This window comes from Aspergillus neoniger, assembly GCF_003184625.1.
Source record: "Aspergillus neoniger CBS 115656 unplaced genomic scaffold BO87scaffold_3, whole genome shotgun sequence".
NCBI classification, from domain to species: Eukaryota; Fungi; Ascomycota; class Eurotiomycetes; order Eurotiales; family Aspergillaceae; genus Aspergillus; species Aspergillus neoniger.
The window spans coordinates 918,527-935,001 of record NW_020291131.1 but is presented as its reverse complement, the minus strand read 5'-3'; the positions used below and the strand labels follow the sequence as shown (position 1 = coordinate 935,001).

The window sequence follows — 16,475 nt, the reverse complement described above, 5'->3', positions numbered from 1 at the left end:
CCCCCCCCCTCTCTCTCTCTCTGTGTGTGTGTGTATTTTCGCGTGTCCTAAACGTGCTGTTTCAACCGTGTAGGAGTATCCCGATCATTGCCACAATTCTGTTACCTACACCACTAAAACTCGTACTTCTCGACGATTCTACCTCCTAAAATTATTGAGCAAATCTGTCATCACTTTCCATCTCCCTACAATAAGCAGCATACAATGCCAAGACTGAGATGAGATAATTATCATTAACACGAACCAGTCGCTAATCAAGTCAACTATGACTCTATAATATTCCAACGCAACACCGCAAAACCATGCAATGGAACCCAACCCATTCCACAGAAAACAAAAGTGCAATTAAACCACTTCCTTACCCTCCCCACCCGACTTCTTCTTCTCCTGCTCCTGCTTCCCCTGTTTGACATTCTTCCACCCCATGCCCCACACAAAGAAGAATTGAACCACACAAAGCGCCGCACACAGATAGAATACCTCGTCAATCGCCTTCGAATACGCAACTAGCACCGAGAGAAGATCCTTGGCTGGAACGACATCCCGGAATCCAGTAGCGCCCGCTGAGATGACAGTCTCGGGGTTGACGCTCGGTGCGTACTCGGGGATCTTCTTTCTCAGGCCTGCGGTGAGAAGGACCTCGGCGACGGCGAGGAAGATAGAGCCGCCGAAGGTTTGACTGAATGTGAGGATGGCCATTGCGGGGGAGATCTGAGCGGGGGTTACGGCGTTTTGGATGGCGACCATGGGCTGGCATCATTTGTTAGTTTGGGGTTCCAGTGGGCGACGGATGTCGGGGTGGGGGTAAACATACTACTTGAGTGGCAGCGCCACGTCCAAGACCTACTATGGCCTGGAAGCCGGCCCAATCTCGTGTCGAGGTGGTGGGGGAGAGCATTGACAGGAGACCAGTGCCGATGGAGGTCATGATGGAGCCAAAGATGGCCCATGGGAGATAGTATCCTAATCTGCCAGCTTGGGGGATGTTAGGGATCGGGGATATAGATTAAGGGGGCGCGTTAAGGGGGCGTAGATGCTAGCCACTTACTAAGGATACCCGAGAGCACTGCCATAACCAGCTGGCATAGAATATTCGGCAGCAAGTCGACACCGCTCATGAGGGCGGATTCGCCTCTCACGGACTGGAAGTAGATGGGTAGGTAGTACGCCATAACCATGGTCATTCCGAACATCATCGACATGGTCATGCAACTGCTCCAAACTATGCGCTGTTTTACTAACTGCCCCGGAATCATAGCATCATTACCCATGCGCCGCTCCCAGAGACCGAAGACGACGAACGTCGCAGCGGACCCGCAAAACAGACCGATGATGGTCGAACTCTTCCAGGGATACCGACTGCCGCCCCATTGGAGAGCCAACAGCAGCTCAATAGCGGCGGGTGCGAACAGGACAAATCCGAAGAGGTCGAATTTCTTAAGAATCACCGACCGGAAGACTTCCGCAGCTCTGGGTTTTGCATGTTGTTCCGGAATGTTAGTGAAGATCAGAAGGATGCCGACCAGGGCACCAATCGGAAGATTAATGTAGAAGCCTGTTGTGGTTAGAAGTATGTCTAGTAATAGACGAGGAGTAACACTTACACCAACGCCATGTCGAATATGAGGTGAATGCGCCACCGATAAGCGGACCACATACTAGTCCCAGCTGAGAAACTACTCCAGTGTCAGCTTTTATCACTTGTAGCTGGGAGTGGAGAACTCACATCCCATCATGAATCCCATGAACATCGGTCGCTTATGCATAGGTAAGATGCTAGCCAAGATATTAAGCGCGCCGTTTACCATGCCCGAAGACCCCATGCCGGCCACAGCTCTTCCAACGATAAGCATCTTGGATGAGGTAGCGACACCGCAGATGAGAGAGCCGAGTTCGAAAACCGAGAAGAAGCCGAGGAAGGTCCATTTTTGAACGAAGTTGCCGTAGAATTTGCCAGTAAGAGGCTGTAGCGATGCGCTCGCAATTGTGTATGCGCTACCGTACCAGGCGACATCATCAAGCGAATGGAATTGGTTCGTGATATGAGGAATAGCCTGAACCGTCAGTACTCTGTACCGTACCACAAAAGTTGCATCGATTACTGTTAGCAGTAAACTCACCGTAGACACAATAGACACATCTAATAACATCAAAAACACCACCAGCGTGACTGCAGTCATGACCATCAGAAGAGGGAGGCCTGTGAGCCACTTGTGCTCGTCGGGCTTTTCATCGGATTTTGGAACTGGCGCTTCTGCTGGTGGGGTGTGTACATCTTCACGTAGACTCTTGTCGTCTATGGCGACAGATTGCGCCTGTAACGTCGCTTCACTATGTTTTGCGCTCTCCATGATGTAGGAAGCCTGATTTCGATACTGAGAAGAAAAACATCTTCAGCTATGGGTAGCAGCTACCCAAGGAGATAAATACCATGCAGAAGTTTCGGGCTTTCCGACACTAAATTCGGAGTTAAGAAACTGATGATTGCGGCGACACGGCGAGTCGGTGCTTACGGCCTCCGCGGGCCCTTAGTAGAAGCTTCTATTGGAACGTGGACCACGGGAAAAGTAAACCGCCCCCGTTTGTTTGAAGCCCTAAGAGCTAACTTCACAGCCATTGTCACAGCATGACTGGCAGCGTGGTGGGGGCCATAGATCCTCCTATTCGCCAGACCCGATGCCTGATCGGAGGGCGTACTCCGTTCATCGTACATCGTACAGAATATTCCGTAGGAAAAGAAATAACGTGTGGTCTGAGTAGTACTAGTGTCTGTTCGCCGTGGGCCAACCACGGCCCTTGGCACCGGAGATAAGAGCAAAGAATTAAAAGCAACCCTGATTCTTCCTGATCGGGTTCCGAGCGGGAATACCCCCACTTTGCAACCGATGAGTCAATGACGATCAATAACTAAAACATTAATCTGATGGAACCCGAACCCACACGAGGCTCTCTCCTGGAGTGGTAGGCATAATAGCCCCCGTCTAGAATATCATTATGACACATAATCAACATTCGCATTGCATGTTGAAATGTGGCTGATGCGGTGAAAAAAAGGCCACAGGCGCATACATGACACATGGCCTGACGTTTGCCGCCATGATGCCTTGTGAAGTAAATGGCCCCAAAAACATGCAACATGCTGTTCATATTACGGCACCGCTAAAGCCACTTTCTATTGTCTTCTTAAATTTCCGCTGCTTCCTTCCACGGTCCTGTATGAGGACTCAACTGAAACGAGTCGAGGCCGGGGCTCTATCTCCCCGAATGCCGAGAAAGCTTGAATGTCCGCGGAACGGAAACGGAAAATTGGTCGGCGGCTGATGGGACTCCACGTATCACCTCATGGACCTTTCAGATCTCCTGCTCGAGGTTAAAACTAGAACTGGCCAATGATTTAGGCAGGAAACGAAGATTAAGGTATATGACTTACTCGTTGTCTGGTCCCTTTCTATCACCGAATTTTATGACTCAGGCTGCAAGTACAGGGACGGTAGCGGCTACCATTAACGCCGGCTAATATAGCGACCGCGGAATCAGATACGGCCGATTAAGCGCATTGACCATGCCAATTAGAGGCAGGTAGAAAGGATCTGTGGTCCAGTCTCTCCCAGACAATTTTTAAAGTGTGTGGAGTGCTACGCGAAGCCAAAGGTCGGCCTTGGTGGGCATAGCAGCGGTCGCTATCGAGCAACGGGCTGTGTAGACGGCAAGCAGGTATAAGCGATCCCAATTCAAAGTAAGAGTGACCGTATTAGCAGGCATCATTTTTGTATAAGCTCTGTTGCTACTAATAGCCCTGGCAACTGATCTGCAACCATCTCTCTTGGATAGTAAATAAAAGACAAGCTTATCAATTTTACCGATCATGCCTGTGGGGCTTTAGAGATATATATATTCTACAGCTGATTACCATCCGCTGGTAAGATTAACAGACTCAGCATTTGCGAATAAGTCCTTGGCGTCGCCTACCACATGTAAATTTAGTGAGGCTCTACATAAGAAGTGTATGGCTTTGAGCGAGCGAAAGACGCATCGTAACTTCCATCTCACCCTATTTCGGAGCTAGAAATACATCCGGCCAACATGTGTTCATGGCCATCGTCAGTGAAAGGTTGAGACGACGAGGTCCCCCGAAATGTAGTCAGCATCAATTATCCATTTGATCCATACTAGATATATTTTTCTATAGAGCGCAGTATTTCCCCCGTCCGGTAGACAGTATGTCACATCCAAGTCAATGAAGGGAAGCAAATGCTCATAATCTACGAACAACCCTCTCTCAGCATAAATGAGCTATCGAACCTCGAATATACCCCTACAAATCTGCTCAGCGATATTCTAAATCATACCAGAACCAATAGTTTTGAAACATCGACTTCTGGGCTTCATGGGCTTCCTCCCTCTCTGCTTCCGACCTTTTCTTGTACGCCAAGGCCTCGGACAAATCCATTGGCCAGGGTCCTGTCTCATTCATTACCATATCAATCAATTCTTTGGGAAAGGTCGATAACAGGGTCGAGCTCGCCAGTACGGCGTTGCGCCACCAGTCATGCTGTTGAGGGGGTACGTTTCGAGTTGAGCAGATCCGATAATGGGGATCAACCAACCACAAGACGACACACCGTTGATGTCCTGGGCGACTTGGGTCAAGAAGAGAAAAAGGGTGCTTCTTATAACGCAAGGTATTAGACCAAGCGAGAAGTCGACCGCTAGTGACTGCGACCGAGCCCAGTGTTTGAAGATTTAGAGCCTTTGGCTCCTCGCCAACTGCCGGGCAAGGAGGTGTGCCGTAAAGTCTGTAGATGCACAAGGGATCCGGTTGGTGACCATGCAGACTCAAATCATCATTTTGTTGGTATGAGATGCGGGATTCGGTGATATTTTCCGAGCTATAGCAGAACTGGGCAGTGGCGACATTATGTTCGTTGAGCATGCCGTCCAAATGGAAATCTTGATCCCCGGGATAATGGGGTTCATTCGTTGTCAGGTCGATACTGAAGACCCGCACAATTACCTGCAGGCCCTGCTGCCGAAACTCGTCTTCCAACGACACCGAGTAGTATTCATGATCTTGAGTCATCTCATACTCACCTTCCCACTCCCACGGACCGAAGATTGGCTTTGCGGTTTCACCCGCTTTCCAGTCTTCATACGTATAGGAGATGCCTGGCTCGGGGTATGAGAACCGATGAAGTCGTCTCCATTTCGCCCTTACTATTCTCTCGACGCTTTTGGGAGATTCCCACATCTCCGGTGTCATGTAACCCAGAAGGTCTTGGGTCTCTGGTGGATCGTCGGGCTCTGGTGGGAAAACGTGATATTTCGGATCCACATCTGGTAGCCGAAGATATTCTTCGACCTTGTCACAATGGCTCTGCCAGTCTTCTGAGGCCCAGTCGAATCGAGTTATTTTTTGATACGGCACAACTGGGAGTAGGTCCTTCGGCGGGTATTCTGCCCATGGGGGTACTTCACTATTAGAGACACCATATGTGTAGATCCGCCGGGGCCTGCGACCTTGATACCCTTTTACCAGAACGTCATTCCAAGGAGCTATAGCCAGGGAGATAAGCTTTTCAATGGAAGCGTATGCCCTCGTGTTATTTGGGTGGAGGTTATTGATGTACGATGTTATCCGTACCGCCGTTCCCGAAGACTCGGCGAATTCAACGTCGCAAGATAGCCATTGATAGCAGGAGGAGAATTGTCGGCACTTTGCTTCATCGCTGGAGTGATGGAAAACTTGGGGAAAAGGTCCAAGCTTGGTCAGAGGATGATCTGGCACTGGTGCCGTCTGTCCCCGGTCGGAAGGAACATACAGGTTAGAAGTCCCTTCAAGAGTAACCCGACCACCATGACTAAGAACTGTTGTCCGAACATAAATAAGCATATGAAGTGACTGGTCTACCAAGTCATGAGTGCTACACTTGGGCAGTTGGCTAAGTGCGTCCTGAAGTTGATGCACCAGGGCCCGTGTCACGACTCGATTGACTTTACATACTCCAGAGTCGGAATTGAGGACAACAACATGACCGGTATCATGAAATGCTCTGGCCTTACATATCGGCCAAAGCATATTGGCGATATGAGTCGAAGCCCTTTGTCTCTACATTTGAAGGTCCTGATAATGCAGGCGACTGGGTCGATATTAAAGAGAAGACCGGGTGCTATTTCATTCCTGACTGGTCCTCCGTAGGGGCTGAAGTCGCCGTGAGCCTTGGAGATGGGGTGGCTGACGGCTTGTTCAGTTGGGCGGCATGGCCGTACGGCCCAAGTGATATGAATACCTATGTGGACGCCTCTTATATCGATTTTCTGGATGGTAAACCATACATGATGCCGGTCTCGCCCTGGTTCTTTACCAACATGCCTGGATACAGCAAGAACTGGCTGTGGCGGGGTGATAATCTCTGGTATGACCGCTGGGTCCAGGCCATGTTTCTGGCCCCTGAGTTCATTGAAATCATCTCATGGAATGATTTTGGTGAATCACACTACATCGGCCCTACTCCGGACGCTGACTCCTCGCTTGCTGAGTCAACCTATACAGCTTTCAGAACAGGTCAGGCCCCGTATAACTATGCATTGAACATGCCACACGACGGTTGGCGAGCGTTCCTTCCCTGGCTCGCTGATACTTATAAGAACAACATCTCGACAATTACGCAGGAAGGTGTTCAGGCATGGTACCGATTGGATGTCCGGGGAAGCTGCACGTCAGATGGCGGGACGACTGGCAATACTGCGAGCGAACTACAACTAGAATACTGGCCATACGAGATCCCACAAGATCGGATATTCTTCTCTGCTCTGTTAGCCTCTTCAGCAGATATTTCGGTGACAGTCGGGGGTACAGACCTAGGTGCGTCATGGAATAGTACCCCCAGTGGAGGGACTGGCATCTACCATGGTAGCGTCGAATCTTCGGTTCAGGCAGGAAGTGTCGAGGTGGCTATCACTCGAGGCGGGGATACCATTGCGAGCTTCACTGGCGAGGAAATTGTCACAGGTTGTGCTGCATCAAATGGAATTGAGAATTGGAACGCCTGGGTAGGCAGCGCCATGTCGGCCACCACGATCTCAGCCACCCTGACCTACTCTCTCGCAGACGAGGTGTGCATCCGCGGATGGGGGGTAGGCAACTTCAACGGCCTTTGCTCCTTTGCTTGTGCGCTAGGATACTGCCCTGTTGGGGCATGTCTGTGTCAGGAAATGGGTCCCCAGGCAAAATTGCCTAAGAGTCTGGGAGTGATTGGCTACCCTGCCGCTGGAATGACGGAGGACTACTCGGGTCTCTGTGCCTTCTCTTGCAACTACGGGTACTGCCCCTCGTCTGCCTACACCACTACCGAAGTGGCTCTTGCTACGTCTACTGTGTCACCTTTCACCCCTTACACTTGTACTTCTGGAGAAGGAACCGGTGACCTGACAGGTTTGTGCAGTTATGCGTGCGCCTATGGTTACTGTCCCATCCATAACTGCACTTGTACCGCAACGGGTCCCTTAGACGTGCCGCCTACTGCAAACACTAGCATATATGGTTACACCATGGATGTCTATACTGACAGTGGTCTATGTGACTTTGCCTGCGATCGAGGCTACTGTCCATCGCCCGTATGTTCAGAAAGCGTTGCTGGTAACAGCACAGATCTAGTGTGCACAAATGATGATCCTGATTCGGATTGTGCCGATGACGTCGAAACGTGCGACTACACCCTCACTTTCGACAGCTTTGAGAGCCTGAAGTCTTCTCTAAGCTCCATAGAAGACTATTGTGTCAATTATTATGCTCTTGGTGTCCATTCCGACATGCTCAACAATACGATGACCAATTACACGGACATCATCTCAAACTATGGCGGGAAATTCACTGAGTACCAGGAGTACATCCGCGAGGAGGTTCCTGGAGACTTGGAGGATTACATGAATCCTGGGGGTGCTGGAAATGCCTTCTTCACGTGCACCTTTGCCCAAGATGGCGTGAACGCTTCTACAACCACATGCCCGTTTGACGTGGAGCAGCTTTACAACGACTATGAAATTTACTACGACCTCACCAACGCTACTGCCTTCTGGGCCAACCTCACAGCCACCACCGGAATCCAAAAGGACTGGGTACAATTCGGGGACAAAGATGTCGGATCAAGTTGCGGCGTAGGATCTGGCAAGACATGCCAGCCTGACAAGGGTGTGCTGAAGGGTTACCCTCTACCGGCTGATAACATCACCGTGACCAACCCACAGACGATCACCGAGGATGCACTTCCAGGAATCTATAATTTGACCGAGACAATATACCTGACCCAGATACTCTCGGCCACTGGTGCATATGGAGGAAGCATGAACGATGTGCTTCTCACCATCTCGACCGTCGTCTTCACGCTGGCTCAAGCGGTCGCAAACATGGGCGAGGTGGTTGAAGTCGCCGATAAGGCCTCGGAAGAGAAAAAGAAGGCGATGATTGAGGAGATTATCTTTGGCGTCCTAATGGTTGTCCCCTTTCTCGGCGAAATCAGGCTGATTTCGGACGGTTTGGAACAACTGGCCGATATGATGTCGCTCATCGGAGATGCAGGCGCATTGGGCAGTACGATTTATGGCGTTGCCACCGACCCAGATTCGGCAATCTTGGATATATTCGAAATTGCCCTGATGGGCGGTTATCGGACTCCGGAAGAGTTTGAAGAAGCTGCCAATGCCCGTCGCGCGCTGACGGATGATGAAATAAGTAGCCTGGGATCGGACTGGAAATCGTGGAGCGATGACCTCCCTGATGTGAGGTCGGTGTGTTACTGAAATACCTGATGCAAGATAGCCTTGCGCACTCTTGGTTTCCCTTCATAGGACATGTGTTTTTACTATGTCAAATATGTATTATGAGAGCAGAAGATGGACGGCTATAACGGTCTCATACAAGCGGCTATTGGTTTGAGTAAAACGTAAACTCATGAAACTTCCGTAGAGATCGATGTGTCCGCGTGCTTCACATTAGCGGACGCGACTAATACTGAAGTCATGGCAGGATGAAGAATATTTTCTGAACGGAGGATTTATAATAAAGGTAGGATTGAAGCTCACAAGACCATAGTTGATGAACCGTGCACGGGATCCACAAACCTAATGTCGGGCCCTCCCGATCCTGACTCATTCCGCTATCAGCACGTGACCATCCCCGAACTCAGCTCCCATTCACGGCATCAGTTGGTTCGCGACGGACCACGTCGAGCAATCTCCGGTCATATAGCCCCCAGTGCCTAGTCGGAACGCGGTATCTGAGTATTCTGATGCTCCCTAGCACTTGACACAACAGACTGGAGCTTCTCCAGAGCGCAGTCGCGTTCCAGGTGTCGAAACTCCCACGATCTCATTACTGCGGCGCGGGGTCAACCAAGTGATAGAGTGGTCTGTTCCAAAGGCGCATAATACGCAGTCTGCTCCCTCGCAGATTATCGGTCTCAAACCATGCCATCTTCGGCTCCGGTGCCCTCGACGGGCTTTCAGGCCCTCATTCTATGCGGCCCGGGCGTCTCTCTCAACACCTTCACATCGAATCCGGAGGAGTACCCGAAGAGTCTCATTCCTATAGCAAATAGGCCCATGGTGTTCTATCCAATCGACTTTTGCAAACGATCGGGCATTACGGGTACGTTTGCGTTTAACTAATAACATGTCCCCCTGTCTTCACTCGGAGATCTTTCAATGATTAACTTTGCGGCTCGTCTCGTATTAGACATCACATTAATTACGCCCCCATCCTCCCTCGCCCCCCTTCAAGCTGCTCTAAAGCAAAACCCACATCTCACATCGCTTCCTGCCCCCTCCGTGTCCGTCGTGGCCCCGAAAGACCTCGAAATGACCATGGGAACGGCCGAACTACTCCGTCTTCCGGAAGTTCAAGAATGCATTAAGACAGACTTCCTACTTCTTCCGTGCGACCTTATATGTGACATCCCAGGTGAATCTATACTAGAGGCGTGGTTGGTCACTCAGGGAGCTCTGGGAGGGAACCCTGATGGCCCGGGTGGGGAGCAAGGTGGCCGTCGCGGCGGGCTTGCCGTATATTATCAGACAGTAGGTCGTGAGGAGAGTGTAAAGGGTGAGGCCACCGACTTTGTGGCTGTTGCGCCTCTAGAGCAGGATGAAGCTCCGGTAGTATCACATCTTGTTGACGGACCATCAGCCTTGCGCTTTGGTCTATCAAAATTACTCATGTCAATGCCTATGGATACTGTGAAAGAGAGGATGGAACAGGAAAAGGGCTTTCTTGTGCGCCATGCATTAGTTCAGAAGTATGCGCAGGTCAAGATGCTGACTAGTTATCGCGATGCGCATCTCTACGTCTTTCCGTATTGGGTCAAGGATCTAGCTCGCCACCAGGAGAAGCTGGAATCAGTGAGTGAGGATCTTATCGGCTATTGGGCCAAGTCGGGGTGGCAAAAGGGTCTAGGGGATAAGCTGGGGATGAATAAGATCTTCCATGATCAGAGTCAGCACGACAACAAAAGTCACGACGGTGATTTAGTGGAGGACGAGATTGACCTCAACAACATAAGTTCTACAAAGGTCGGCAGTGCGGCTTCACACTCTGTGGAACATCCTCAAATCCTTGCTTATGTCCAACAAGGATCGGCACCATTTGTCCGACGAGTTGACAGTTCGGCTATCCTTCTGTCAACATCACTTCGGCTGGCCAAGTTGGAATCCATTGAGGAAGTTGGTCGTCAGGCAGCATCGCCTTTTGCGCATAACCAGAAGGTTGCCCATCCGGAGGGCGTAGCCCAACGGTGCACGGTTACGAAGAGTGACTGTTTGCTTGCTGAGAATGTAACCGTGGAGCCAACATGTGTCATCAAGGAGAGTGTTATCGGGCCCAACTGCCACATTTCCAGTGGTGCACGACTCACTCGCTGCGTGGTGATGGACGGAGCAGTAGTTGAGTCTCGGGCTCAATTGACCGGCTGTCTCATTGGCCGACGAGCTAGGATTGGTCGTGAGTCCGTCCTCAAGGACTGCGAAGTCCAGGATGCCAATGTCGTTCCGGAAGAAACGGATGCTAAGAACGAGAAGTTCATGGTATTCGAAGGTCTGGATGATGAAGGAGATGAGGGAATGGATGAAACGGAGGATTTCGACGATTGAGTGTGTTGATGAGTTCGGTGACGACTGATTCGATACATGTTTCACATACCCCTGCTTATGTCTTGATGAGATAGACGAATGACATTGAAAAGTTACGTCCCTAGTGAACAGTGGTCCTTTTTTGGCCAATAATATAACCTACCATACCTGCGGAGTCTAGTACCTTTGTAGTGTCTGACAGTCGAAAGCCGGCCCAGTTCGACCTTCTCCGATTCCGGCCTAACTTCGTATTCAGCCTAAACCCGCTTGGTTATAACAGGTTAGAATAAGACTCCATGATGACCACACGTGATCAACCATTTATAATCTTGGCTTTGAGATAAACTCATGAATCCTTCAATGATCTCCCGTCCACTATGGTATTTGATAGTGGCATCCATACTATTCACAATAAAATGCTAGCGTCCCTATTGGATGCACCTCCATTCGAGCTAATGGAGCGTTCCACACTTAACCGTGATCTTCGACCTTTCAACGTTAATATGTCTTCCGATATTCCATTATCCACTGGTGTTGTGGAAACGGAGGAAGAAACCGATCATAGTACAGCTACACGCTCGTCAGACGTGTAGCCAACGCGACAGCTAACATGGCCCGGTTCTGCAGGCGAGATCACTCGTATCTACCCCGGAGCGGACCTCATTCCCTTGAACATCTTCCCATCATCTCTTCCACCACGGCTCGTGAGGCGGGCTCTCTCTTATCGTAAGTTCTATATCGTGTGGATCCATCGATACAAGGCTCATTTATCTGTAGGATTCGCCATCATGACGCCTCGTGTACTTCCGTCGCGCGATGTGTCCAATCCGTATCTCCAATACTGGTTCCCTATGTCACTTAACGATCAGGCGACATTCAAGGCCATAGTACTGTCTTCCCTATCGCACGAGAGGATCAATGGCCTGATCTCGGCCAACATGGCTAGCCTGACATCGACCAAAGAGGTCGTACCGTATTTGAAACAATACTACTTGGACACGATAACTTCGATAAACGAAGCACTACACGATCCTGTTCGAGCAACTGCTGATGCGACCATCCTGGCAGTCTTGATGATGGTCGAAAAGCCATTGCTTCATGATGACAACCAGTGGTCCAAGCGGTCTCCATTCCAGGCCCCGCTGCAAGGATTACAATGGTTGGATGTCCACAGTGCCAGAGAACCCAATCAGTTGCATCAAATGGGTCTTCACAGAATAATATCCTTAAGGGGTGGCCTTTCTCAAGTTACAACGCCTGGTCTTGCAGCCGCAGCATTCTAGTAAGCAACATTGCCCAAACCGGATCCAGGATCAGAAACTCACATTTTCCTTAGCCGGGTACTAGTAAACTCTACGCTGCTACTTTCTCCTCCGCCTCTTCCGTTCGTCGCACTATCTGGTCAAAGCGAATTCGAGATAGAAAGACACTTTCTTCTTGGCATCACTAACACAGCTAATCGCTTAACGCTCCTCCACACAATAGATCTTGATCCGGAACTCCGCAAAGTTATGCAGGAACTGAAAGTCTACACAGCAACAATTGACGACTACGTTTCCGGACGTAGTTCGTCATACAGACCCCAGGCAATTTGCGACCAGCGCAATCTAGTTCAGTATCATCTGATGAGCATAGGGAGGATTACTGGCACAGGACTTGGAGCTATATCCGAAGTCTGTCGGCTGGCGACAAGTATTTACAGTATCGGGGTGACGTTTCCGCTTTCTGGCGTCCGAGCTCCGTTTGAAACACTGGCGAAGGCATTACAATCAGAGTTGGATACTAATAAGCTTCTCGACACCTGGCCAGTCCTGGAACATGGCGATATCCTGTTTCTGTGGATCCTCATGATGGGCGGTATAGCAGCTAGGAATGGACCAGGCAGAGACTGGTTCATCGAGAGCTTGGCTGAGGTTATGTATGTTTCAGATAACGTGCAGTGGAGCTGTGTGAAAGAAAAGCTGCGGATGATACTCTGGCTAGATATTGCTTGTGAGATGGCCGGGAAGGAGGTCTGGGGTGAAGCCCACATTCTGCTGCAGAGCCGAACGCAGAGGACAAAATCAGTCTCTTTCCCTTCACCCACGTCAAACCAGAAGTTGAAGGCACCTTGTGGTCACTGCCGATCAAAGAAGATTAAATGTGATAAGGATGACCCTTGTCAGAACTGCGTCAAAAGTGGGTTGAGCTGCGGCTCAGCTGGATCCAGTGCGGCTTTCCAAGCAAGGGTGCACGTGTTCTCCATGCGACAGAAGCCGTGCGACATGTGTCGACGACGGAGGGTGCGATGTGATAAGGGGAAGCCGTGCCAGCGCTGCAACGACGGTGGGTTTAGATGTGTCTACAGAGAATATATACAAAGTTGAAGCTGCGGAACTGAAATTCCCCCAAGCCGGTTGCTGTCCATAACCGCTAGCAGAAGTAATCAAGAACCGCCACTCACACTTGGTCGACTTGGATTTAATTAATGCGAAGGCCAAAGGACTACTGGAACGATATTGTTGGCCTCATGCCCTAGACGACGGTCTCGTCATACAAGTCTTGAAAGATGCAATAAGTGCGCCATGATCATTGAACTCTATGATGAATTAAACACAGCCAACTACCGCCGAATCATCTAAGAAACCCCACCTTAACCCTCAACTAACTGCCAAGAAACTATCCACAACTCACAGTCCAAGGGCACGAATCTCAAACTCCACAATACTAGGAATAGCCTCCCAAAGGGAGGGACCTTCAGGCTTCCACCCCAAAGCGCGCAGCCGACTAGCCCGACTGCGACAGTTTCCACCCCACAGGACTGGCGCCCATGGATGGAACTTGATAGCGTCTTCAACGGCCAAAGTCTCTATGTCCGCAGTAACAAGCTTTCCACTTTCATGAGCAATCTGTGTGACCTTCTCGCTGACGCCCTTCCATGAGAACTCGCCGGCCTCTGCAAAATAGTATCCTTCTGGGCCCCATGTCGCTGTGCCTCCGTTGGGCTTCAATGCCTCCTCAGTTAGGACGACGAATGCTTTGGCTACGTCGCTGACGTGGCAATCTTCATTACCATTAGCAATCCATCCCTTGTCTTTATAAAGTTGGAGACAACTCACAATCCCAAAGGTTCTCCCCCTTCCCAACAGTAAACCCTTTACCCCGATTCAAAATAGCCTCAGTCAAGAACGGAACCTGCATACTCCGCTTCTTGATCGGTCCCTCACCCACACCATAGATGGTCGGCGGGCATATAATCGCCGTGGGAACATTCAGTCGCATTCCACCGGTGATAACAGCATCATCAACATTTCGGTGCAGTGCCTCGGCAGGCAGGTTGATGATCTCATGAATATCTTTCACATCGTCGTAGATCTTTGAAGTGGGGTTCCCAGGTCCAGTAGACATATCGTTGAGAACACCCGTTCCGGAGATGTGAATGTATCTGCCTCTTCCAGTGCCAGATGCTAGACCGGCGAGAAGGGAGTTCACTGCGGGAACGTGGTCGGAGCTGGCGGTTTCTGTGCAGGTATGACAATATTAGTGGATGACTTTTCGATGAGGATTGACCACAGTGACTGGCAGTGGCAGACTTACGCAGCACAACATCAGCCTTTGCAGCCTCCTCCTTCAGAACTGCATCATCGTCGAGTGTTCCGATGACAGTGCTGATCTTCGGAAAGCGGCTCTTGAGCTTATCGGCTTGCTCTTGGTCTCGGACTAGTGCCACGACGTGGTACTCGGGGTGCGCAGCAATGAGAGTGACCGCTGTCTGGCCACCGACGTAGCCGGTCGCGCCCGTGATGAAGACTCTAGGAGACATCGTTGGATATTGTGCTTGAATTGTTTGAGTTGCTGTGGTGGTTATTGTATTGGGTTTGTGATTGTTGAGTATGTATGGGACATTGAAGATGGGTAACTCTTGCCATTTTATAATTGTTTCTTCGCAGAGATGCAGCCTTTGTCGATTACCAAGAAAACGAAGAACGTCGTGGAATTGCTAAGCAGTTCTTGCTTTGAGGCTATTCGGACAGTCTGACACGAGGCTCGCCGAGCTCGCCGAATGCGCTGGATTGACTAGTTGCGGATGGACTGCCGCTAGTTTGAATTGTGTCTATGCTTAGCTTCAGCCTCCGAGGTTCTTACTGGCTCGCTATTTATCGCCCATTCTTGACAATTACTCGTGTTTCTCGTGTCCTTCTATCTATCACTAGTAAACTAATGCATTTCTAATCACCGAAGTCCGTTTTTAGGTCTAATACAAAGCTTACTCAAGTCATCTATCTCTATGTGCCTCCCACGCTCTATCCATCCTAAACATTCTATGACCGCTCTACAGCAATCCCGACAACACAACCCTAAAATCCCCCTCCGACCCCTCCACCCCCACGAACCTCAAATCCTTCACCACCCAATCAGCCCCCGCCTCCTTCAACGCCTCCACCGAATGCGTCGTCGCAACCGCCAAAACCTTACAGTCGGCCGCTTTTCCCGCCCGAATACCAGCCGGCGCATCCTCCACCACCAGGACATCCTCTTTGCCCTGATCACCATTCTCCTTCGAAGCCAGAATCTTCTCTTTCCCCTTGCGATAGCCCTCCGGATCCGGCTTTCCCAGCGTGACATCTTCGGCAACAGTAACATGCTGCGGGTGAGGGAGTTGTAGAACGTTTAACCACCCATTCAGTAATGCTTTCGTTCCGGATGTCACAATAGCGTGGGGAATGTGGAGTTTGGTCAATGATTCGAGGAGGTTGCGCGCACCCGGGATTTCGACGGCGGAGGTTTTGCTGAGTGTGGGTATTTGGGATTCCATTTTGCTGACATCTAAATAGATTATGAGTGACTTGCTGTCAGTTGTTAATATGGGGATGTAGAGGTGGGAAGTACGTACATTCCCAATTTGCCTTTGTCGGATCTAGCTGTTGTAGAACATCGATGCTTCGTCGACCGTGCGATGTGCGGAGGATTTCTTCATGGTCGATGCCTAACTCATTGCCGATTCTGTGGTTGTTAGTATGGGGTTGTCCCTGATGTGGTCCAAAGAGGATATACCTTTTCCAGTTCTCGACAATTGCTGCGTATTCGTGAGATTCTCCTCCAGATCTGTACGGGAATGATTGGCTTACCCTCGGTTGAGTCAATGATAGTGCCGTCAAAGTCAAGTAGAACTCCTGCGAAGGTGTAGGACACCTCCATTTGACGACTGTGTTTCGGGTGACAATTTGGATTGTGACAAATATTTAGTGACGATACGGGGTTCAACTGCTGTGTTTATCGAGCTACATCTTTATATTAAGAGACGTGGCGCTGATAAGCGGATGATTACTGTATTTGGTAATCGTCCCGCATACTAAATAGGCAACCGACCCGACACT

The 16,475-nt window shown here is 50.2% G+C and overlaps 6 protein-coding genes across 6 annotated transcripts; 3 read left to right on the top strand and 3 right to left on the bottom strand.

The window, feature by feature from the left end:
- Nucleotides 1-246: 246 nt before the first annotated feature.
- BO87DRAFT_372884 (MDR family MFS transporter) lies at nt 247-2,408 on the bottom strand. Its single transcript, XM_025622397.1, has 6 exons — nt 2,121-2,408; nt 1,727-2,054; nt 1,605-1,676; nt 1,049-1,555; nt 815-975; nt 247-750 (listed from the first exon to the last, which is right to left on the bottom strand). The coding sequence occupies exons 1-6, from the start codon at nt 2,349-2,351 to the stop codon at nt 346-348; spliced, it is 1,704 nt and encodes a 567-aa protein (XP_025484285.1). The 5' UTR covers nt 2,352-2,408; the 3' UTR covers nt 247-345.
- A 1,919-nt stretch (nt 2,409-4,327) lies between these two features.
- On the bottom strand, nt 4,328-5,890 carry BO87DRAFT_421922 (uncharacterized protein; the record flags this gene model as incomplete). Its single annotated transcript, XM_025627082.1, has 1 exon — nt 4,328-5,890. The coding sequence occupies one exon, from the start codon at nt 5,888-5,890 to the stop codon at nt 4,328-4,330; it is 1,563 nt and encodes a 520-aa protein (XP_025484284.1).
- Nucleotides 5,891-6,042: 152 nt separating this feature from the next.
- On the top strand, nt 6,043-8,981 carry BO87DRAFT_443247 (glycoside hydrolase family 71 protein; the record flags this gene model as incomplete). The annotated part of the gene is made up of 1 exon (XM_025628085.1): nt 6,043-8,981. One exon carries the CDS (start codon nt 6,046-6,048, stop codon nt 8,794-8,796), a length of 2,751 nt encoding a protein of 916 aa, XP_025484283.1. The 3' UTR covers nt 8,797-8,981.
- Nucleotides 8,982-9,213: 232 nt separating this feature from the next.
- On the top strand, nt 9,214-11,236 carry BO87DRAFT_350281 (translation initiation factor eIF2B subunit gamma). Its single transcript, XM_025621069.1, has 2 exons — nt 9,214-9,643; nt 9,731-11,236. Exons 1-2 carry the CDS (start codon nt 9,463-9,465, stop codon nt 11,137-11,139), a joined length of 1,590 nt encoding a protein of 529 aa, XP_025484282.1. The 5' UTR covers nt 9,214-9,462; the 3' UTR covers nt 11,140-11,236.
- Nucleotides 11,237-11,495: 259 nt separating this feature from the next.
- On the top strand, nt 11,496-13,487 carry BO87DRAFT_403584 (Zn(II)2Cys6 transcription factor domain-containing protein; the record flags this gene model as incomplete). Its single annotated transcript, XM_025625782.1, has 4 exons — nt 11,496-11,682; nt 11,746-11,844; nt 11,896-12,400; nt 12,455-13,487. The coding sequence occupies 4 exons, from the start codon at nt 11,496-11,498 to the stop codon at nt 13,482-13,484; spliced, it is 1,821 nt and encodes a 606-aa protein (XP_025484281.1).
- A 194-nt stretch (nt 13,488-13,681) lies between these two features.
- Nucleotides 13,682-16,296, bottom strand: BO87DRAFT_403583 (2-deoxyglucose-6-phosphate phosphatase; the record flags this gene model as incomplete). The annotated part of the gene is made up of 7 exons (XM_025625781.1): nt 13,682-14,161; nt 14,217-14,618; nt 14,695-14,909; nt 15,492-15,924; nt 15,992-16,101; nt 16,153-16,174; nt 16,227-16,296. 7 exons carry the CDS (start codon nt 16,294-16,296, stop codon nt 13,788-13,790), a joined length of 1,626 nt encoding a protein of 541 aa, XP_025484280.1. The 3' UTR covers nt 13,682-13,787.
- Between the last annotated feature and the right edge of the window lie 179 nt (nt 16,297-16,475).